Source organism: Rattus rattus, chromosome 12 (genome assembly GCF_011064425.1).
Source record: "Rattus rattus isolate New Zealand chromosome 12, Rrattus_CSIRO_v1, whole genome shotgun sequence".
Lineage (NCBI taxonomy): Eukaryota > Metazoa > Chordata > Mammalia > Rodentia > Muridae > Rattus > Rattus rattus.
In genome coordinates this window covers 31,053,022-31,077,194 of record NC_046165.1, presented here as the reverse complement: position 1 = coordinate 31,077,194, position 24,173 = coordinate 31,053,022, and the positions used below count along the sequence as shown (strand labels likewise).

The window sequence follows — 24,173 nt, the reverse complement described above, 5'->3', positions numbered from 1 at the left end:
AAACAAAAACCTCCAAGTATAACAGCCTCAATTTTCATGAGATGTATGTTTCATTATCTGTGGTCTGAAGGTTTCATTTTATACATTTTGAAACAGACACACTATTTTGGATTCCAGCATGAATTAATGCTGAATTAATTAAGCATGAATTTAATGCTCAAAATGTTTTAGATTGTGCAGCATTTTTGGATTTTCTGTTCGAAATCACTCAAGTGGGCTGGGGAAATGGCTCCATGTGCAAAAGTTCTATGAAAGTTTGGGCATCTGAGTTCAACTCTCCAGAGCTCACAGAAAGCTAATGGTGAGCACTTCTGTAACCCACGTGTTCCTGTAGTGTCCGTTTGGATTTGTGGTAGACTCAAAAGTTAGAATGTGGTTTTCAACCTTCCTAATGCTACAACCTTTTTAATTATGACCCCAACCATAAAATAATTTCATCATAACTTCAACTGTTATTTTGTTACTGTTATGAATCATAATCTAAATATCTGATAAACAGGTTATCTAATGTGTGACCTCTAAAGAGGTTATGACCCACAGTTTGAGAATCACTGAGGTAGAGTTACCTGAGAAGACAGAAATTCAATTTTTCAAACTGCTGTAGGCAAATCTGTGGAACATTACTTAGTTAGTCATTGATAGGGAAGGTCCCAGCCCATTGTGGGTGGCACCACCCTGGGCAAGTGATCCTGAGCTGTATAAGAAAGTAGGTTGAACAAGCTACAGGGTACAAGTCAGTGAGCAGTGATCCTCCATGATCTCTGCTTCAGTGCGTGTCTGCAGGCCTCTGCCTTGACTTCCTGCCCTGCCTTCCTTCAATAGATTGTGATATGAAACTGTGAGCTGAATCCTTTCCTTCCTGAGTTGTTTTTGGTCACATTGTTTTATCCCAGCAACAGAAATACGGCAAGAGAGGAGGCTCCTGTCCAGCTGGTCTACACACCAGCAAACAAAAGATCGTGTGTCAACCAAGATGGCTGCTGAGTATCAACAACTGAGGTTGCTCTCTGGCCTCCTCATGTGCACCATGGATTGCACATGTCTGTATTCATATGCGTGCACACACATATACATACACATACTTTATACACAGAGCAAAGAAATCTCAGTGTGTGTGTGTGTGTGTGTGTGTGTGTGTGTGTGTGTGTGTTAATCCTACAGAACAAGTGTGGTTACCCCTAAACAGGTCAGGTCACCCAGTAACTAATCCACTACCACAGCTGGTGAGGGCTGAACCTTGACCCAGACCAACAGCCAGTGCTGTTCCTCTGTCTAGGGAATGATGGCTCCTGAGGGGAAAGCTACCTGGGGGACAGTTATCCAGAGCTTTACAAACGGTTTCACAGAATGGTTTTCAAATATGTTAGTTCCTTTAATTCTCACAGTTACCCTAAGGCAATACAGATCCTGTAGAGATATGCCCAAGGGCTGGGTTCTTTCATTGCTTGCACTGTTTGAGTTATTCTCACTGAAGCAGCCAAAGCTACTGGATGCGACTGCTTGCTTTGGTCACAGCACAGGTACACTCCAGCTACTCTGGAGGTGTTCTGTGAATATCCAGAGAATAAAGGCTTCAGGTCTATAGGCAAAGGCAGTCAATAACAGATGTTCTGTTGAAACTAAAAGAAGCAGAGATAGCATATGTCCCCACAACTTGTATTTACTTGTTTATATCTATAGGTGTTGTGTTTGCATGTAAGGGTTGTACCACACGTGTGCTTATCCTTGTGTATCCAGCAGCAGGCGTCTGAACCCAGAACTGGAGTTTACAGATGGTGGTGAGCTGTCATGTGTGTGTGCTGGGGATTGGACCCTGTCCTCTGGAAAATCAGCTAATGACAGCTTCTGAGCCACGTCTCCAGGTCCTCCTACAATTTCTATTTTTGACATAAAAGATGCAATAACAATAATGGGTATACCTCTTAAAGTATATAGCTAATAAAAAGATTGAATAGTTTTTAATAATTTGAGTAGAGCTTAGCTTAATTGGGCTCAAAGTAAAAAAATAAAACTATTCTGAATTTCAGGCTGCATCAAGAACAGCAAGGAGGGCAGAGGTGGCCGTGGGGTAGCATTTGGGAGCTGTTGGTCTAGTGTGGTTGTTCAACTGTGATCCCTACAGCAGCAGTTCCTCTGCCAACCCTCTCTACAGTCATTTCCTTGTAAGTTGGAACCCACAGGAGTAGGATTCCTTGCCATCTCATTGGCCAGGACATAAGAAAAGAAACCATAAGGACACGTGAGGAAGCAACTGGCCACCTGAAACCTCTCCTCCTCTGCTGCTCTTGTTTTGCTGCTGCCAACCACCTTCCCCCATCCCGGAGGCAGCTTCCACAACACAAGAGGTTTTCAGAACTAAATCTGTGTTTATCACTCACCTCTGTAATCCTCTTGGGATAAACTCAATCACTCCCTATCTTTCTTCTCTCTCCAGGCCAAACCACTGAGAGGAACTCCCTGATTAGTCTGTTTCCAACACCAGTAAATTAAAGGGCAGATCCAATGAAATAAAATAGTGCATAGCATTTGCAGGGGTGGATGGGGAGGAAATAGAGGACTAAGGTCTTGGGCACACAGATGACTGGGGACCTCCTGGAAGCAAAGCACAAAGGAGGGGGTGTCTGCTAACTGGAAAAGGTTTTGCTGAGGTCAGGAGACACCACGTGATTAATCTGTCTAATCTTTGTCTGACATTCCCTCTTCTCCTTCTTCACATGGACTCATACCTTATGACTGTGGATGGAATTCACACTCCTGAGGAGTTAAGCTCCAGTTCAAACCCTCCAGACACTGGATGCAACTCCTAGCCCTCCCCCTCTCCCCCACAACTTCCCACAGGGCTCTTGCCTGAGGTGGCCCAGTTTCTCAAACTTTCTTGCCCAGCAACTCACAATTAAAGGCAGGGAACACATGGTGAAGAGCACTGTCGTGAGAGCCAGCAGAACAAAGTGGTCCAGCTCCTCCAAAGGATTCGGGGACCCATGCCTGTAGTCTGAGCCTGACTGGGCGCGGTCCCTGGAGCAGCGGCGGGGATGGTGCCTCTGGCGCCTGTGCATGGCATAGAGGTTGGACATGGCACCCAGGTTGCACACCACAGTTGCGAGGACCAGCAGCGCCATGAGGCTGGAGTAGAGCACAGAGAAGCCTATTACCGAGAATGAGCGCTTCTTGTGGATCATCTGGATGAAGCACCAGGTACCTGGACAGTACTGCACGAACTTCCCAAAGCCAGCAAAGGGGAGCGCACAGAAAGCCAAAGAGAAGGCGCCTGCGACTGGCGCCACCAGCACTCCCCGGCGGGCGGTGATGTGCCTTTGGTAGAAGAAAGGGTGTCCCAGAGACAGCCAGCACTCTAGTGCCATAGCCAGTAGCTGTAAGGTCGAGGCTAACCCAAAGAAGGACATCAGGAAGGCGAAGGCTTCACATAACTGATTGCCTGAGGCAGGCAGCAGTTCCTTTAGGCTCCGATTTTGCGCGTAGGCAGCCAGGACCATCGGGCTGATCAGACACTTGCCCAGCAAGTCCGTGACTGTCAAGCCGCACACTAGCACATAAAAGACCGAGGGCGGCGGGGGCAGTGGCCCTGGCCGGCAGGACCCCAGCCCGGAGCGCGCCAGCAGCACCAGCGCCAGGAGGTTGCCCAGCAGCCCTGCACTGAAGAGCACACCACCCATTGTCGCTGAGGAGCCCCGTTCCACCCAGGTGGCTGCCTGACAGCGATAGGACTCATTCATAGCTAGTCCTTGCCACGTCTGCCTGGAGGGAAGGCTGCAGCCAGGACAGCTGTGAAGGGGCCCCAGGCTGCTCCGGGTGCAGTTAGGGCACAGAGGTTGTACAGCAGAGAAAGCTCCGCGAGCGGCTGGGTGTTGTTCACAGTCAACCCTCCCATCTATGCTCCTAGTCACACCCTTGAGGAGGGGAGGACTCTCCGCCCCTGTGAGTGTCCAGTGAGCCAGCTCTGCTAAGAACTCAGCCTGTTGCACAGGGTCCTAAGGACAGACAGAATCTGTACTCTGACTCCTAAAAGGAAAGGGGAAAGTACCCAGAGTGTCCAAGGCTGGTCCTCCAGAGGAGAGAGAGAGAACTGCAGAAATGGAGAGGGGAACCAAGTAGGAGCTAATGAGGGGAAGGAACACCAGGTGCTGGTGGTGGCCATGAACTCTGCAGATTAACCAAGCAGGGAGACCAAGAAAGGGCTATGATTTCCACCACTCTTGAGGCTTGACTCCAAATCTCTCTTAGATCGCTGCAATGTGGACATTAATGATGAGGTAAGGAAGCAGGGGCCTTGAAAAGTTAGGGCATCTGCTTGGGGTGACCAACTTAGGAAGTGGCAGAGTCAAATAGGAAGCAGGTGCTTCTTGGGTACCCCTGTCTGTTTCCATGGTTGCTGTCCCAAGAGGCAGCCCAAATTCCAGGGGCAGCTTTCTCTGCACATGGAAACCATGAGGTGATGAATAGGGTGTCAGACAGTGCACTGAGTGCCACACAGCACCATGTGTCTGGATGCCTGGTGCCTTTGGAAAACGGAGGCAAGACAGACTGTGCCTGGGAAGTTCTTCTGCTTGGTTGCCACAATTTTCTGTGTGTGTGTGTGTGTGTGTGTGTGTGTGTGTGTGTGTGTGTTTTCTTTGCCTTACTTTTTGTTTTTTTGTTTTGATTTGTTTTTTAGCTGATAGGTAGCTGCACTTTCCAATGCTGATTTGAAACCAGAACATCTTAGGGCCTTCCCTGTCCTTGTCTCTGACTACTGGAGAATATTCCATATTTCTGGCAGTGATTTCTTGTATCAAAGGGGTGGGGCAGAGTTAACTGGAATTTCTATATTTAACACTCCATATCCTTGGACAAAATCTGGCTTCCAGCTTGGAATTTTGGAGTGACAATTCGGTCCAAATTATGTAAGCAATATATTATTCCTCGCATACAGAGCTTCATTTGGGTGCTGTCTATTTGCTCTGATAGACAGAGACAGGGAGAAGGCCCTTAGCTTCATGTATGGAATCCTGCAAAGTGGACAGACAAGCTGCCCCCAGATGAAAGTCTGGCCAGCAATTCGGGCCACAGGGCAGGAAGAGTTCAAGCTTTGGAATTAGAGGGGACCTTGGGATTCTGGCTTAGTGATCCAACTTTAGTTGTTGAGAGGGGTTTAGTGTCCTTCTCTGTAGGGCATGGGACTGCTTTGACCTCACAATTGCTGTGAGGCTGAGAAAAATAAATAATGTGCTTGACACAGAATAATGGCAGTAAAAACTAACACTGGGGACCTTGTCTCTACTGGGCAACATCTAAGCCTTTCAGGGTGCACTGACTATGAAGGCTCTATGTAGGGTTAGCTTTGTGTCTTGTGTCTTCTTTCTCACCCCATCTCCTAGAAAATAATTTTAATTTAGACTAGTCCCATGTGCACACGATAGAGTGGAAGGGGAAGGAAGTTTCTATGACCAATGGCAGTGGAATCTGAGGGCGGGGTCTCTTCTCAAGACAAACTCATAGTTTATTTCAGTATCAGTAATTCACCATTCCCTGAGGTCCTGTTGTGCTATCTGGAGATGATCCAGTAAACTCAGTTGAGGAATTCTGTCAGGGCATTGCTTGGCCTGTTCCTGAAGGACACTCACTTGATTCTTGGTGCCTTTCTCTACTTCTCAGTAGTTGTGTTTGCCAAAAGTGCAGGGCAGAGGGAGTAGGGAGCCTAAACATGTGAATCACTTTTTAAAATCAATCAATTTCAAAGTGAGCTGTGGGACCCTGATGGAGGTTACACCAGTTGTGTTTCAAAGAATGAAGGTTTGAATGGATGCAATTACAGAAACCACAGGCTTCCTCCTGGTTAATTCAGCTGGCCTGGACCACGTGCTTTCCTGGAACATTTCCTGCCTGCTTTGCTGCTCTCCGCCCAGTCCTCAATACAACATCAAGTCATTTGTCCCTGATCCTAGGAACCCTACCAAATGACATCACTGTAGAACTAGGACATTACCATTTGTTCAAGCATCCAGTACCCTCTTGAGCTCCTCCTCCTGTGAGGCTGAGGAGAGTGCTGTTGGTTTCATATGCACTTACAACTAGAAAGGGAAGGCAAAATGTCACGTGACCTTTTACAATCTTATGTTTTTCTGTCAGCTTTCAGAGTAAGCAGGCCTAGCTTCTGTTTGCCTTAGAAATTTTAATGAGAATATCTCACACTAGAGACCACCTCCATGTCATCTCACGCAGCTCGTGAGTGGTCTACAGTGTCATTGTTGGGGAAGGTCTTGGGAGGTTTCCTGTGAGGACTGGGTCTCATCTTTCCTAGCCATGAAGCCTGTCATCTCTAGATCTCAGTTTTTTATAGTGAAGGGTCAATTGTCCTGAGCATGCTTTAGAAACTCTTGCAAAGATGGCTCACTGAGTAAAGGTGCTTGCCATGCAAGTCTGACAAGATGGGCTTACTGTGTGGAACGCACATAAAGGTGGGAGGAGAGGACTGACTGGACACACACGTGTGCTCTGACCTCCACACGCTCACATGGTGTGCTCTCCACACAGTAATAATATTATTTACTTAATTAAAAATACATAGAATGGTGGGGAGAGGTGGCATGTGCCTTTAATTCAAATGCTTAGAACATTTTTGTTTGTTTTGTTTGTTGTTGTTTTTTTAATTCCCCAGGCTAATTGCTGTGCACCTAGAATATGAATCCCATGCTCTGTAAGCCCCTTTAAGATGTTAGTCAATAATTTTATCCTTATCATAAATCATGACACTGAAGCTCCCATTATTCACGTTCAGATAAAGAAAAGAGACATACAGAAATTAAGCTCTTTGTACTCACATAACAAACCCATCATGAGTGTAGGGTGGCTTCCAAATCTTTGGATTCCCTAAGCTTCTACTTTGGAGAGGACAATTAGAAGTGATCATAAAAGTAAGGAACCTGCGGTTTCCATGATACACTCAGAAGCTGGAGCCACAGCCCTGTCTATAAATCACAAAGTGTCATCCCGTGTGTATCTGTGCCCAGTCAATATCTTGTGCTCTTGTCTGCCCCAATATCAATTTGGCATGTTTGGCTAAATTCGTTCCCATTTTAATTGTGTCTTTGTCTTCTCTATTCCAGCCCTGCTACAACCAGTTAATCCTGTATTGTGGCAAGAATCCAGATATGCACTAGTGAGCACACAGACAGACAGACAGACAGACAGACAGACACAGACAGACAGACAGACAGAGAGAGAGAGAGAGAGAGAGAGAGAGAGAGAGAGAGAGAGAGACAGAAACACAGAGACACAGAGAAAGACATGTGGAATTAGACAGTTTTGTTTTTAAATTGGGAAATTAAATTTTCCAGTGATTCTAGGTTTTGACCATTCTTCCCAGCTTTGTGTATCCTTGTGTGAGTCAACATAGGTTTCTCCATGTGCTAGGGACTATACTTGAAAAGGAAACCACAATTTCAATTTTCTTCTAGAGGTAGCTTAAGCCCTAGGGATCAGGATGAATTCTGAACTTGTCTTTGGGTGATGGCACTGAGCCATACATTGTCCCATCTTCAGGCTGTGGAGCCCCACTGATTCCTGACCCTTGTCAGCAGTTTGGCCCTGGCTGTCAAGAAGCTGTTGGAGGTGCAGTTGGTTGGGTCCAGGCAGAGCAGACACGGAGCTGGAGAGTAGGAGAGGATGTGTGGGATGTTTGCCTTGAACGGAACCCGGAGAAGGAAAGCTAGACTTACAGGGAACAGGAATTTGATCCTTCTCACAAAAGTCCTTCACTGGACACCTGGAAATGTCTCCTGGTGGCTACATTACTGCCTTTGATTTATCTGCCTGTAGCCTGATCTCAGAGAGATCTGTCTTCCTGTGTCCCAGCTATGCACACCATAGGGCCTTAATAAGTGTTTACTGAATGAATGAAGACTGCATGATGCCTTCTACTATTCTTCCATACCCTGAAGGAAAGACCGCAGGGAGCCAGCCCAGTCTGAAATGGTCAGAAGGCAGACACATCATAGGATGTAGCTTTAAAGACTGATGGTCTCTGGTCTTGTAGTTCTCCTCCTATACTGAATGCTCACTGATGGCTTCTGTAGGCTTAACAGTCTCTTGCTTATTCTGTGGCTGAAAACCTCTGCCCTCTTTTCTCTTTAACTCTCTGTGGCTTCTTTTTCTCTTTATAAATCTCTGTGTTTTATGAAATGCTGTATCTTTATTTTACAACTCTCTGTTACTGTTCTGTGCTTCATTAAGTGCTTCAGAAACTTGACTCTTTATTACTGTTCTCTGCTAAAAACTTAACACTTTCTTACTTGTGCTAAATAAGCCTTAATATCTGGTGATTTACCCATGCTGTTTAGCAGCAGGGATTCAGTAAAGGCTTTATTGCTAGTGCTCCTTTCTCTGGCCAGCCTGGGTAGTTAACTCCTTGTTAACCAGAGAGAAAGAAAGGAAAGGAAAAGAATCAAACTGCTAGATATAGGCAAATATGCACAGAAACTATGCATTCCTACATTCACACTCTGGCCAGGTGATCCTCTATCACAATCAACTCCACAAGTATTCATGCATGTTTACATATATACACATATACCTGCACATGTATGCACAGACAAAAAGACATAAACATTTGGATGGATGGATGGATGGATGGATGGATGGATGGATGGATGGATGGATGGATGGATAGGGCAGAGCTCCACAAGCCAAAAATTCAACCAACAACTTTATTTCTTTTCTCTGGCCTTTTTATACATTCTTAGACAATAAGTTCTTTAGGAAATTACCCCATAGATGAAATGTTAACAAACTGGGAGTTACATAAGGATTTTGATATTAAGTTCAAAGCAGTGTCTCATTCTATAAGCTCATTATAAGTTCAAAACAACAGTTTTCACATGACCTTGCCTTATCATAGTGCACACCTGTCACTTAATTCTTAGCCTAAATGTTTTTCCTTGAACACAGATTTGTCCCAAGTCTATTTCCCTTTATAGTGTAATTATGAATGCTCATTGTATTTCTTATTGCAACCTCTACTTACTGTTATGAACAGTGGGTATATTCTACTCTTGATTCTAATTTTTTTGCATCTTTCTAGCAACTAAGACCATCTCTAGAAACATTCTTCCTAAAATAATTTGAATCAATTTAGGAAATTCTATAGAATATTTATCTATATGAAGGTCTGCAGAAATCTACAAAAAAAGGTAGATCAACCTAGTGATTGGTATACATTTAATAATAGCAGGAAAAGCATATTAATACCAGAAATTGTTCCTCAAATAAAATTGTCTCAGCCTTTTATAATGGAGTAAATGTGTCATGGCTTTCCAGGGCGGAACCATCTCAGAAAGATCATTGCTAGGTTTTAGCTTCTCCTAGATGGCTCCTGATAAAAGACTATTTAAAGTCTTAAACAAATTGAAGCTCTTATTCTAAAAAGCAAAGATCTATGCAGCTATTAGGCACAGTCCATGTGAATAAATACAAGTTGTATGAAGATGCAAGTCTTGGATCCAACAGTATTTTAGATACCTGAAGGGAGCCCTAGAAGAAGAGTCAAATAACTAATCACTTTCTGTATCTGTGGTATGAGCTGATGTTAGTTTATGAAGTTTTTAAATTACATGCTTTATTTTCCTCAGGATAAATTCAGGAATAAACAATCGGAAGTTGTAAACACCTAATTCTCAGAATGAATGGTTATCACAAGGGAGAGAGGGGAAAAGAGGAGGGAGGAGAAATTACCTGTTTCTGTGATAATCTTGAATATAAACACGTACTGTATTGATTGGACACTATGTCCCAATCGTTCAACAACAAACAGTACACCCTAGCCAAGTTGATAAACATGGGAGGAAGAGAGGGTTGGCAGTAAGCGAAAGGATTTGGTGTGGAATCTCAGAGTGAATTAAACTCATAGGGGTGTTGTGGGTCTACACAGCAAGACATTGTGATCTTTGTCTTAAAACCCTCATGTTACCTCTTTTGCTTTTGGCAAAGCATTATTATGAACAACAATCAACATGACTACAATTTTGTAATTTTTCCCATTGTTGCGGACTTGAAAGCTGAGCTGAGCTGACCTGTTCTTTTATCTCGGTCTCTAGTTCTCAAGCTTCACCTTTCACAGCTGCAGAAGCTCATGGGCGGTGGAGGTTGGGACATTGCTTGGGATTGTAGCCCAGTGCAAACTACCTTGTGGGTTATAACAACAATAAGAAGAAGGGGAAATGTTGACTCATATGTTTGTTATGGCACAGTGAGAGAGAAACACTGATCTGTGTCATAAGGAACAGATCCAGTGACACTTCACACCCTGGAAGACAGGGAGCTGGGGAGCTGGGCCTTCTAATGGAGCTGGGACAGAGCTGGGGAGCTGGGTGACTTAACCTTATGGCAGAGACTGTCTTGTCATTTACCAGACCAGTTTCTCATCTTAGGCAGGCACAAGCTACATTTTCTGCTCTCCTGTGTAGTTATCTGCCATTTTATAGCTGAGTTCTAGCCTTCCCCTTGCTGTCTAGTCTCTGATCCATTTCTCTGCCCTGTCTGAACAGAGGCAATGGGAGGACCTAGAAAGAAATGACCCTGGAAACAATCTGGGCCTCAGAATGACAATGTGGGATGCTTACTGCCAACATGAGAGTATACATTTGGGTCATACATAAACTAAAATAACAACAAACAATCATGCCGTGTCATGCTGATGACCCTTTACAATTTATCTCAAGCACAATAGGGTGGTTGGGGTTGGTCTAATGAGTATGACTTTGTCAACTTCTATATCTTCTGCAAAAGAAGATGAGAAAGCTAGGCCTTTAATTAGACACAGACCACCTGGACTAAAACTATTGTTGTGTAGGGAAGAAAGGAGGGGACGGTGCTATGTGGTAGAGAATTAGCAGAATTGCCCACAGTACAAATGGCTCGGGTCTCACAGAGTGATCAGGAGAAAGGAGGGCTGAGTTTGTGGGATTTGCCATTAGGAAGTCACTGGTGGTTTGTGAGAGCGCAGTGTAGGGTACTTATCAGATTGCAGCACATGTAGGGGTGCAGCAACTGTGAGTCACCAGACACAGAGAATAATTTTGGATGTGAAAAGAAGAAATGAAAACATGAGAAACAAATTTTTTCAAACCTGGGAATAAATGTTCCTATTCTGAGGTTGACAGAAAGAAATGGAATGGGGCAGGAAGCATGGAGAGGCATTAATCATGGGGGTGGGGGTACCATGTTAAAATACCTTAAAGTTTTAGTATCAGTAGTCTCTACCAGTCAAGAACATGTGTCAAAATTCCAGAGTAACTTAAATAATCTCTCTCTCTCTCTCTCCCTCTCTCTCTCTAAATATATATATATACATATACATACATATATATATATACATTCACTATATATATACGACAGTGTGGTAATGTCAAATATATAGTGAATTCAAAGTAAGAAAAATATAAAATAGGTGGGACCCATAACATTTGTATGATAATATGTGTAAATATCTTATAGGATATATGTATATATCATATAAATGAACTACAGTTAATGTAGATTTTGAATTTGAAAAAACGGAAATCAAAAACAAAGAACTATTTTTCACCAACTAGAAGCACAGAATACACATTCAGTAAAATGAGTGCGAGGAATCTAGGAATCTGAGCACTTACAATGAGGTAAAAGTACAACATTTCCTACAATCTAACAAAAAGCTGGGGTCCCACCTTCCTTCATCTTCCCAGTTAATTTTCTCAACATGGCAAACACTATACCAAACAAGGCATTAATATTCTAACCTGTAGAGCCTGTATAAAGGACTACTATTTAAAGACTAAAATTTGACCTACCAGTTAACATTTTCAAGATATCGGGAAGAGAATGAAGCTAGTGCATCAGAGCGGGGAAGATGGCTCACTGGATAAGGTATTTGCCATGTAAGTGTGGGGACCAGAGTTTCAATAGGTCCAACAGCTCGCCTCTAACTCCACGCAAAGTTCAGGAAGCAGAGACTGGATCCTCGGGGCAAGATGGCTACCTAGACAATCAAAGGACAAGCTCCTAGGTCCACGGGAGACACCACCCTAGAAAATAAAGGAAGGAACCTAGCAACCAGCCCCTGTGAGTTGTCCTCTGTCTTCACATGCACATGTAACATGTGCATGCACACATCAATAAATGATCAGATACATAAATGAATAAACAATGTGATTTTTAAAAGGAAAGAAAGTCTACTCAGCTAGTCAGTTGCTCTTGGTGATGTAGAGTCACAGGACAGCAGAGGCTCTTCAGAGCAATCATTAATTACGTAATGATATTTTCAGCCCATATCCTCAGAAGCTCTAATATCAGTACACACCGACCTTGCAAGTTCATAAGCAGTAACAATTCAATGAAGTGAGAATAAAAACCAAAAACTAAAAACACAGTGAAGAACTATTAAATCTGTGCTGTGGAGCACACAGGGGATTGAGCCATTAGACTAATAGATCTATGTCTCTGAAATTGAAAATTCATGATAAATAGGAAAGAAAATAATAATGTTGGTGGTGATACTTTATGTAAGAAGTAGATGTTGGTATTTTCCTCTGGATAGAACAGATATCTCATAAAATATTATGATTCCCCAAATGATGAGATGCTCAGAGTAACTTTTATTCTAGTATTTTTAGAATACTTTATTACATGAGTGTCTGAGACGTTTCAGATCCCTAAACAATAGGGGTATGTGTGTACGCTAATGAGATGACTGGTGACAGCCGTCAAAGGCATGAATTAGAGATGAGAGTCTCAGTATACAAACAGGTTTTCCCTCCAATCACCCTCTAACTGAGTTGTAGACAGCTGTGGTTGGGCTCTCTTCCCTGTGATCCGAATGGAGACTTGGACTTCCTCAAAGAGCCATGAGCAAGCATCCACTAGCAGCCATGCCTGGGGACTCTTGGCCCAAGTGATCAATCCTTGAGAGAGAATAATTAGTGTCAGCTGTTGGGAACTTGCCCAGACTCAGTTCTTTGGAAATGAAGAACAGGGTGACTTTGTTAACCCTGGAGGAAGAAGAGAAAATGAAGGGGCAAAGAAGTTTTCTCCTGGAAGCCTCTGGGCACAAACTGCAGCAGACAACTTAGGTACATAAGCCCGTGAGAGCAGACACAAGAGAGAGAACAAAAAGACCCAGGGCTGAGCATCACTACAGAGGGAAACTGGGAAACAAGGGAGAGCACACCAGTGCTGATGAGAGGGAAAACAAGGAAACGGAAAACCACTCAACAGCCACAGGCACTTAGAGACCTAAGTGCAGTTTAAGAAGATCTTCTGAAGTAAAATATCAAGTTTCAAGCAAACATGATTTAGCAGCTGCACCAAAGGAGAAGCAAATCACCCCTGAGGCCCAGATGTTTTCTTTGCTTATCAAGTTGTTTATCCAAAGGATCAGTTCCTTCTGGACATTATGGTTGGAATTTTCCTAGTGTCTTCCTACCTTCTATCCTGGGCTAATGAATTCAGTTTTGCAATCTTTATCTAAAAGCTCTCTGTGAGTCCCAGAGTATGTTGTGAAAGCTCCTTTCCCATTCCCAGGGTTTTAGAAAATTGGTTAAGCTCTGCAAACTTTTGGCAGGCAGTGCTGTGTGGATCTCAGGAGCCCTGTGCGTCAGGAAGGCTGGTGCACGAGCAATCTGGGGCCTTGGGTTCTGTACTTTCCTGGGGCTTTAGTCAAAGCCTCTCCTCATGCTCTGTCTCCTTGAAACTGTTGACTGATCCTTTATTAGAAAAGTTGGAACACAAATACACACACTCACACAGATGTAAAACGTGTATCATATCTACATCTATCCCTCTATCATCTAACTATCCCTCTGTCTGTCTGTCTGTCTGTCTATCTATCTATCTATCTATCTATCTATCTATCTACCTACCTATTTCTCACATAAGGAAAGTTTGCTCTCCAGCATCCCAGAGCTCTGATGTGGGGTCTCTGGGATGTGATTGGATTGTGAAGGCCAGATTCATAAAACAATCCAATGATGGATTTGTAGTAGATGGGGTTTTGTGGCTTGGTGAAAACCTTAGGGAAAAGGCTACATGGTGGAATCATATTTCTGAAAGCAAGGCCTATTCACCATTTGTCCTGGGCTGCAGTGTGCAGGACAGCTATTTATCTCTCCACTGTCTTTCCTTAGATGATTCTCTCGCTCTGTAGCTCCATCTCCTGATGGACACTAACTTTCCTTTAAGTCAGGACTGAAGTGTGACTTAGAAAAGCCAGCAGAGTTACTCTGTGCTTTGTCACATGAAGCTACTACTGATTCTTTACAGAAATACAGATCACGTATTTTTCTGTCAGCCAGGGGACTCCTCCTACCATGACTGTGTCTACAAGGAGATGGAACATTGTTCCAGGCATCTCTGAATGCCTAACATAGACCCTGGCCTGTAAGAAGCGGTCTACACATAGTAAATTCTTAAATGAAGACTCTACAGGGGAGGGGAAAAGCCTACAGCAACCAATGAGGAGAAGGCAAAAAATGAAGTTGGTTAGAAATTTATTATATCTGATAACTGGGAGACATTCAGATAAAGATTAATCACTTTTTGTCAGGCCTAGGACTCAGACAATTCAAGTTCTGTAGACGCTGTCCTTGTCTTGAACAGATCCTGTGTAGATTTATTCTGGATTGGGATGGATTCAGTCAGCTTGTGGCAGGAAGGAGAAGCCACATCTAAGTGGCGGAAATGGAGACAGCAGAGTTAGTGAAGAGCTTAGAGAGATGTGAAAGGAGAACAGAGGCACTGCAGCCCTCAGACGCTAGCACCACATTCTTAATGCAGAACAAGCGCATAGGGGTGAGTGGGAACTTCAACAGCAAAGCTGAAGCTGTGGTCATTGACCTGGAAGAAGCTTCCAGAAAGAACTGGGACCTTTCGAGAGCCACTGCCCACCTGGAGACAGACAGGAGAGAACTGGAGGGATGAGTGTCCTGACCTCTGCCCTCACCATGTCCAACTCACAGCCATTTCTGTTGACCTAAACCAACGTGGACGATGTGGGCAGGGGAGCCTTTTCTACAGAGTCCGGGTCAGCCTTCAGGAGCATCGGATGGCAGGAAAGAGCAGCGATGGGTCTCATGCCAACCAGACTCCAGCACGAACTGCCCGATTCCTGCTGTCAGGGCTGTTTGCAGCCCCCCTGTGTTTCTTTTAATGCAGTGTATCTCTGTGTTTTTGTGTGTGTGTCTGTCTGTCTGTCTGTCTGTCTGTCTGTCTGTGTCTGTTTCTATGTCTGTGTGTCTGTGCGTGTTCACATATACATGGAACATGGGGAACACACATATGCATGTGCACGTGTGTACACGCGCCAGTGTACACAAACACACACACACACACACACACACACACACACACACACACACAAACTGATACTTCACTAGTTTGGGACCAATTAAATAGGCCATACAGTCTAGCCAGTGAGCACCACAGGTCTGCATTTCTCATCTACACTGGGATTACAGGTGTGCACATCCACATATGCTTTTCATTTTTTTTAAGATTTTGGTTTTTTTTATGTATATGAATAAATAGGCCATACTGTCTAGCCAGTGAGCACCAGAGGTCTGCATTTCTTATCCACACTGGGATTACAGGTGTGCACATCCACATAGGACTTTTCATTTAAACATGGGTTTTGGGGATCAAACTCATATCCTCATAGGTAATGATTGAATTATTTCCCCAGACCTGCACTGTGATCTGCAATCAGTGTTTCTAAAGTTTCAGGGTTTAAGCTGCTGCTCACTTAGTCCTAAACAATCTCTGAACATTAACTCAGGGCCCTTGACTTAGATGGAGAAGCAAAACCAAAATCCACTGTCAGGAGGGAAGTTTGGATGGTGGATCAGGAAGTTAGGAAGAATAAAGAGAATGAACCCTTGGGAGAGTGAGCTGGACAGGCAAAGGGGCTGATTCAAAAGTCCCAGCATAACAGAAGGGCACAGGGTGCTGCTGTGCTCTCACGAGGCCCATGGTGGTGGGTGAGATGTGAGTTATCGCACTCCAGACTCAGCACAGTGCTTATCTTTCCCCAGACAGTTTTCAGTCATCCCCACAATTTCTAAGTCTCTGCCTGTAGCCACCCTACCTCTCCTGACACAGGAACTGCTGCCTACTGGGCTGGTGGCTGAGGTTATCAGAAATAGACCTCGCTAGCCTCCACCTCCTTTCCTCAGATGCATACACACCCATCCTTGCTCCCAAGGTTTCCCCTCTCTTCTGAGCCTTTCCTCTCATCCTTGGTCACTTTACCTTCAGATTCAAAATGGCACTGCGCTCCCTCAGTTTTTTTTTTCTGCAACCCCGTGAGGGAGAGCACTAGTATAACGGGCCCCAAAGGTCATAAACACATCACTCATGTTCTTGCCCAGAGCATCGAAATCCTAGATAAATGTTTTATACCCATGGCTGCCTGTTCTCCTAGGTTAATGCTCTGAGTCTGGGTTTCTTCCCCCTCACAGCAAGTGTAGTTTGTACAGAGACTTCAGGGAGAGCAAATCCCTTTCTTTAAGGCTTTCTCTACCTGAGCCATGGATTCCTGAATAGATGGAACTGTAAACCACATCTTCCTTTCCTGTCTTTGCACCCTCCATGACTGGGCTCCTGGGTCTCCATGTGCCTGGAATTCTGGATTCCACACAGTATCTGCAACGTTGCTTAGTGTCCTCTCTGAAACTAATGTCTGGCTTCAGACCCTTGCAGACACTGCCTGTGTGTGCAACAGTGGGCAGTCACTTGATCGTAAGGAACCTGTTGAGTGAAAATGGAAAAGGTTCCTGCCCCTTTAGGCTGTGTGGACATCAAATGCATGGTGGCTGCAAAGCACTTTGTGGGCTGCCTAGGATTTTAAGAAGGGCCAAGAGATAGCCGACAATATTTTTATCTCTCTCCTCTTGCTGGTGATAAGTTTTCTTCCACCTACGCATCATTTCCTAGATGTGATAACTTGAATCTGAAACATCTCTCACAGGCTTTGTTTTTCTTTTGCAACTCAAAGTTTCCATGTGACCAAGACTACCCTTTTCAAGTACATGCTAATAAACTCTGAGTGGCTTTAGGAGGTAAGGCCTAATTCCAAAAGTCTTTCCCTGGGGCAGTCTTCTGCGGTACCTGAGCCCCTGTTCCCAGTGTTTCTGCTTCTTCCATGAGAACAGTCTCTGTCACGTGCTCCTACCACCAAGTTCTGAGCTGCTCTTCCTTTTCTCCCCCACGTTAATAGACTGAATCCTTTTCTCCCCCAGTTCTTCTGTCCAGCATTACGTCATAGCAACACAAGGGACCTAAGGAACTGGATACTGTGCTTTCTGTCTCGCTGACTTTAACCACACCATCTCCTCTTCCCAAATGCCCTTCACTTTTGTGTTCCCTTCTTGGGCCCCACTCACTTCTTCCCTTTCCCATGAGGCCTCCCTGGTACCTCAAGCCAAAGCTGTTCCATCTCAGTGAAGTCTCATAATCTTCTGCTGTCTCTTTTAGAATAACCTATTCTTTATTATATGAATTTAATTAAATGCTTTGTTTTCCTAACAAGATGTAGAATAGCTGCTTAAGTAGCGTCAGGACCAAGCATCCTAATCCATTTTCATTAAATTCATTGGTAATGTTTTTTCCAAGTCTGCAGATCATCTCCAGAGAACACTGATCAGGGGTCGCTTTCACAATCCACGAATAAAATTTTGTGGGAAAAGCAGAAGAGCGAGTCCCCAGATTCTTTATGTGTTTTAATGACAACAAAAGACTGGGGAAATCTATAGGAATCTGAGTGTGATGTGAACCATAGTACATCTATCCTCACAGAAGTTGGGTGTTAAACCAGCTTAGAAGGCTACTCAGGAGGAAACACTGAGTCCAGCCAGAGGTCAATAAACAATCCACAGACCGATGGATCAGTAGGAAACAAGGGAAGAAGGATAGTGGGACAGATCTTTAAGTCAGCATTTGCTAACCATGAGCAAGGGAATGAATTTGTCAGAGTGAACGCAGTCGTACAGGAATGAGAAGACGGCTCAGTATGTAAAGGTCCTGAGTCACACATTGAGCTGGTGTCCTTAAACTCTCCATTATTAATAAAGCAGGAACAACTGCAATTGGATGAACTTGCTTACATGGTCTGTACAGGGAGCCCTTCTCATTCTGCTCCTAAGTGTCATGGTGGCAAATTTTAACAGAGTTTTCTCTTCTGAGCTGTCAAGACACTGTCACATTTCTCTTACCACCTGGTATAGTCTCAACATAGTCTCTCCTCACCTCCTACAAAACCACTTGTTAAAATTTATGCCCCACTGTGGGGGACCCAGAGTGGAAACAGCTTACGATGTTTACAGATGAGGTTCTGGAAGGCAGTGTGGGTTAGATGACATCATCAGAGTGACTTTCTAGAGCCCCTTGCCTTCTGCACTAGTGTTTCCACGGAGTATTTACCAAGCTAGAGAACAAGAGAGCACATTGTTTGTTTATTTCCAATATGGCTATGAGTTCTTGTTTTAGATAGAGTCTCAAGTAGCCTGGGCTGGCCTCGTACCCACCATGTAGACAAGCATGACTTCGGGTCCCCAAAGCCATCCTAACATTTTTAACTCATTGTCAGAGCTACTTCTTGATTCCTAAGGTTAGTGAGCTTTTTAAGTTTCAAATTGTTTATCTGTAAATTCCCTTATATTAGTATGCAAAGATCATATCCTCTGGAAAGGGAATTTTGCTTCTTCCCACCACTGTATGTTGCTTTCTTTTTCCTGAACCTAAATTGTTAAATGGAGACAGCGATGGCGGTAGTCTGTCACAGTTCCTTCTCTAAAGCAAATACTGATTTGTCCCTGTGGAATAAAGTCTGGGATGAGTTTCTCTGGAAACACTTGATCCAGTTATGGAAGTCCTCATGAATTTTTTAAATCTTTCTTTCTTTTCTTTTCTTTAGAAACCATAAATGTGTGTCATCATTTATTAAATAATTTTTATATTTATGTTACACACAGATATGGCCAATATTGATGGACTCTTGGACACAGAAGAGCTGTTCTGTGTCTTTTCCTACAGTGCCCTGGACTCCGTTATTTCAAACACTGTATTATCTTGAGGCTAAGCAAGACAGTCATGTATGTGACTGTATTCATATTTTTTCCATCTTTATTAAATTGGGTGTTTCTTATTTACATTTCAAATGTTATTCCTTTTCCCAGTTTCCAGGCCAGCATCCCCCTAACCCCTCCCCCTCCCCTTCTATATGGTTGGTCCCCTCCCCACCCTCCCCTCATTACTGCCCTCCCCTCAAGAATCACATCCACTGGGGGTGCAGTCTTGGCAGGACCCAGGGCTTCCCCGTCCACTGGTGCCCTTACTAGGCTATTCATTGCTACCTATGCAGTTGGAGCCCAGGGTCAGTCCATTGTATAGTCTTTGGGTCGTGGCTTAGTCCCTGGAAGCTCTGGTTGGTTGGCATTGTTGTTCATATGGGGTCTCAAGCCCCTTCAAGCTCTTTCGGTCCTTTCTCTGATTCCTTCAATGTGGGTCCCGTTCTCAGTTCAGTGGTTTGCTGTTGGCATTCGCCTCTGTATTTGCTGTATTCTGGCTGTGTCTCTCAGGAGAGATCTACATCCGGCTCCTGTCTGCCTGCACTTCTTTGCTTCATCCATCTTATCTAGTTTGGTGGCTGTATATGTATGGGCCACATGTGGGGCAGGCTCTGAATGGGCGTTCCTTCAGCCTCTGTTCTATACTTTGCTTCCCTATCCCCTCCCAAGGGTATTCTTGTTCCCCTTTTAAAGAAGGAGTGCAGCATCTGCATTTTGGTCGTCCTTCTTGATTTTCATGTGTTCTGTGCCTCTAGAGTAATTCGAGCATTTGGGCTGATATCCACTTATCAATGAGTGCATACCATGTGTGTTTTTCTGTGATTGGGTTACCTCACTCAGGATGATGTTTTCCAGTTCCTTCCATTTGCCTATGAATTTCACAAAGTCATTGTATTCTTATTTTCTAATATGTGCTCTCCTAGTATGGCTTTCTTCATTTAATTCATTCTTTCCCATGCACAATGGAACAGTGGGGAGGATTCCTTTGCTCATTATTGTTAAGTCTCAATCTCCCCAAAATGACACTCTAGGCCCAGCTCAGGTTGACCTTTGACAGGGTGGAAGGATGGCTAAGAGACAGACAAAACTTATGCTCAGCATTGCTCAGAAACCAGTGAAGACTTCTGTTGTCAGGGGCAACAGCTATATCTCTCCCTCTGGCATTGGGGCACCAAATCCCTATCAGCGCACACCTGAAGTTCACATCAAAGCTGCCCTCTTGGCTTTTCACTTCCCCACTGGGACTGTAAACTTCCAAGATGTTCAGCCTGCACGCCCCTCCTTCAAAGGCTGTACAGACCTGTATTCAGATCTGTTCCTGAAATAGTTATAAGGGCTGAAACCCAGAGCGGCCTAGTGTCCTGTCAGTAGAGGGATGGTAAAGTAATGTGAAGTGTATACAAAATATGCTTTATCCATAAAAAACAATTGAATTAGCATTTGTGTTAAAACAAGTGAATTTCATGTTTTATGAAATAACTGGCTGAAAAAGGCAAACATTGCATGTGTCCATTTATATTCAGAATCTGAATTAAAACATACACCACATATCACACATACACCAAATAAATTGTTGATTATTGCACATACTCCTCCTCCAACAAATAAGTGCGCTCTCTCTCTCAGTCTCTCAGTCTCTCAGTCTCTCTCTTCTCTTCTCTTCTCTTCTCTTCTCTTCTCTTCTCTTCTCCTCTCCCCCCAACCCCCGCCCCACTGTTATGGTCTCCCATGACTTACATTTGAAAGGGGACTTGAAGTGACATGTTGAGTCTCCCAATTCATGTGGTCTGAGGAAAACAGCAGCAAACTGGGGTCATGCTGTGAGGAGAAGGTTCCCTGTGTTTGGTTTTGTGAGACCTGATTAGAAGATGACAGAGTAGCACAGAGGGAGTGGGTTCTCTCCTGATGAAAACAGCTCTGATTTGTGCAGTTAGGAACCTTGTTAAGGTAAAGACTGAAAACAAAGGTTTCTGGAGCGGTCTGCACTTCCAGGTGACATACAGGCTACTGGGCTACTGCAGGAGATTGTCTCTGTCTTCCTCCCTTTTCTCAATACAGAAAGAGAGGAAAAGAATTTGGTTATAGTACCTAAGATTCAGTGTTTTCTTGCAAAGTGCCACAGATCTGCTCACATTCCATTGTATGAAGCTCTAAGAGACAGGGAAGCAAGGGGAATGTGTATTTCTAGTCCTCTATGAAGGACTGGCCAGTTATCTCTGGGTAAGCAGGGAATTTTAATGTCTCATTCAGGGCCTTAGAATTCTCCCAGTGCAATCAATAAACACTAAGCTTAAATGGACCCAGAAGAACCAAACACCATTTTGTGTAATCCATTGTGAGTTACTCTCTCAGAAATGCAGGGAGGACTCCTCCCTTGCCTGAGGATAAATGGCTCTTCAGGAACCTTATTTAATTGTTTCCGTATTCCTGAGGTGTGGGTAATTTTTTAAGTGCATTGGATTTAAAATGCATCTGAGAGTGTAGATTATGTATCAGCTCTCTAGATATGTTGAATAAAAGGTGTGTCCTTGTTCAAATAGGCCAGTTCAATAGAAAATACTTATATCAGATTTCTATTTCATGCTGCATGAAGTGACCGATAAATGAACCAGTGCCTGCTTCCCTGGAAAACAAATGAGCTTAAAACAAACTGAAATCTTGTTTGCTTCAAGAGAAGACTTGAGATTTTGGGTTTTGCAGTCAAATGGATAGAACTAGAAAATATTATCCTGAGTGAGGTAATTCAGACTCAAAATGACATGCATGGTATATGCTCACTAATGTGTGGATATTAGCCAAAAAGGACAGAACACCCAGGACACATTCCTGAGTTTCTTATTGCAGCCATTCGGATTGGCGTACCTTCTCTGAGCCACCGTACTAGAGAACCAACCTGGTTCTCTAACAGTGCACCATCTTGGTTTGCTTTAAAGACCTATTAAAAATATATGGCAAGCAACATTCTATTGATTCTATTGTATATATTCTATTGTATATATTTGCATTCATTTGTCCATGAATGGTGCTTTTATTTTCGAGGCTTCAATTCTATTCCACTAATCAACCTGTCTACCTCTGTACCAATGCCACGCAGTTTTTATCACTACTGAACTCGAGGAGATAAACATGGGAAAGGCCCAAAGTGAAGATGCTTTAATCCCCCTTGTGATGGAGAAAAAAGCAGTCATGGGAGGCAGAGGGAGGGAACAGCCTGAGTGAGAGAGAGGAAAGGGAGGAGAAAGGGGGAAGATGATCAGGTATTGTGGGGAGGACAAGAGAGTAGCCTTGAGGGTCAGCAGAATACACGGAAATATTCAACCTCAGTGGGCGGCAGGAGAGAGGACTCTCTAGAATGAAAGAGAGACCTGGGAGGTGAGAGATTCTCAGGACTCAGAGGGAGGGACCTTAGATGAAATTCCCAGCAGTGGGGAGAGGGACCTTGTGGAGTCCATCTCCAGTAGAAAGACAGGGCATCAAGAGGAGGGATGGGGCTGCCATTCCACAGTCAAACGCTCTGACAGCATTGCTCCTGTCTCAGGGAACTGCAGGGACAAAACCAGAGAAGAAACTGAGGGAATGTAGGCCCAGGGGCCTGCCCAAATTGGGAGCCATCTCAAGGGGAGGCTCCAAGGCCTGACACTATCACTGATGCTATGGGGCGCTTATAGACAGGAGCCTAGAATACCTGTCATCTTAGTGGCCCAACAGGCAGCTGACTGAGACAGAGGCAGATGCTTATACCCAACCAATGGACTGAAGTCTGGGGTCCATGATTGAATTAATGAAAGGCTGGCAGAAGCTGAGGAGAAGCCTTACCAGCAGTCTCAACCAACCCGGGCCCCTGAGATCTCTCAGACACTGAGCCACCAGCAGGCAGCATACATTAAGTGGTCTGAGGCCCTGGACACATATACAGCCAAGGCCTGCCTGTTCTGGCCTTGGTAAGAGAAGATGCGCCTAAACCTGGAGAGACTTGCGGCTCCAAGGAGTTGACAGATCTGGATGTGTTAAGGGGGAGAGGGGGGATGTTAGGGACCTCTTCTTGGAGACAGGGGGGAGGAGGAATGGGATGAGGAACAGTGGAAGGGCAGACATGACCGGACTGTAAAAAAAAGAAATAAAAAATTGTCAGTGTGAAATTCTCAAAAAATTATCTTAAAATGTGTGCTTGTGTATGTGTGCATGTGTGTGCACATGTGCATATATGTTTTGCATATGTGTGTGTGCTTGTGGACATGTATGTGTGTGTGTGTGTGTGTGTGTGTGTGTGTGTGTGTGTGTATGTGTGTGATTGCTAATGTTGTTGGTAACCTTGACACATCCCTAGGAAGAGGTAACTTCAATTTAATAATAGATGTGGTCAGCCTGGTCTGTGGACCCTATACCTGAGATGCATTGTCTTCCTTACTAAGTGATGGAGAAGCTCTCATCTCACTGTGAGTGATGTCATCCCTAGGTAGGCGAACCCAAGCTATGTAAAGAAAGCTACCTGAGGAAGACTGAAGAAGCAAGCCAGTAAGTAGCATTTCTTCATGGCCTCTTGTTTCTATTCTAAGGTGTGTTTAGGGTTGACTTCAGAGCACAAGGGGTGTGTGTGTGTGTGTGTGTGTGTGTGTGTGTGTGTGTGTGTGTGTGTGTGTGTGTATACACATAAGTATCTGTAAATACAGATACATATACACATACGTACCCATAAAAGGACTAGGCAGATGAAACAGTGGATAAGGCACTTGCTGTGCAAGCATGAAGACCAGAGGTCAAACCCCTAGTAGGAACATAAATGCAAAGTGGACACTCGGGAAGCGGAGACTGGATACATGAACAAGGTGGCTGACCAGACTGGACGAATCAGTGAGTTTTGGACTCAAATAAGAGAGACTGCCTGAATATATAAGTGCAACCTGATTAGGGCATACACCTGGCATTGATCTCTGACCTCCACATAATGCTCACAGAAGTTCAGACATGTCTGTATACACACACACACATACACACACACACACACACACACACACACACACACACACACAGGTTCACTCATGCACACATGCTCACACACAAACCCCGCACTGCTTTAGGCATTGG

The 24,173-nt window shown here is 44.2% G+C and overlaps 2 protein-coding genes across 6 annotated transcripts in view; both read right to left on the bottom strand.

The window, feature by feature from the left end:
- The window catches only part of Ptgdr (prostaglandin D2 receptor), a 9,564-nt gene extending 5,736 nt beyond the window's left edge, over positions 1–3,828 (bottom strand). The window contains exon 1 of the mRNA XM_032917243.1: positions 2,892–3,828. Coding sequence (XP_032773134.1) covers positions 2,892–3,734 — 843 coding nt within the window. The 5' untranslated portion in view covers positions 3,735–3,828. The remainder of the gene's footprint in view (positions 1–2,891) is intronic.
- Positions 1–24,173, bottom strand: part of Pcdh9 (protocadherin 9) — a 1,039,432-nt gene that overhangs the window by 668,580 nt on the left and 346,679 nt on the right. The gene's annotated exons all lie outside the window — the stretch shown is intronic.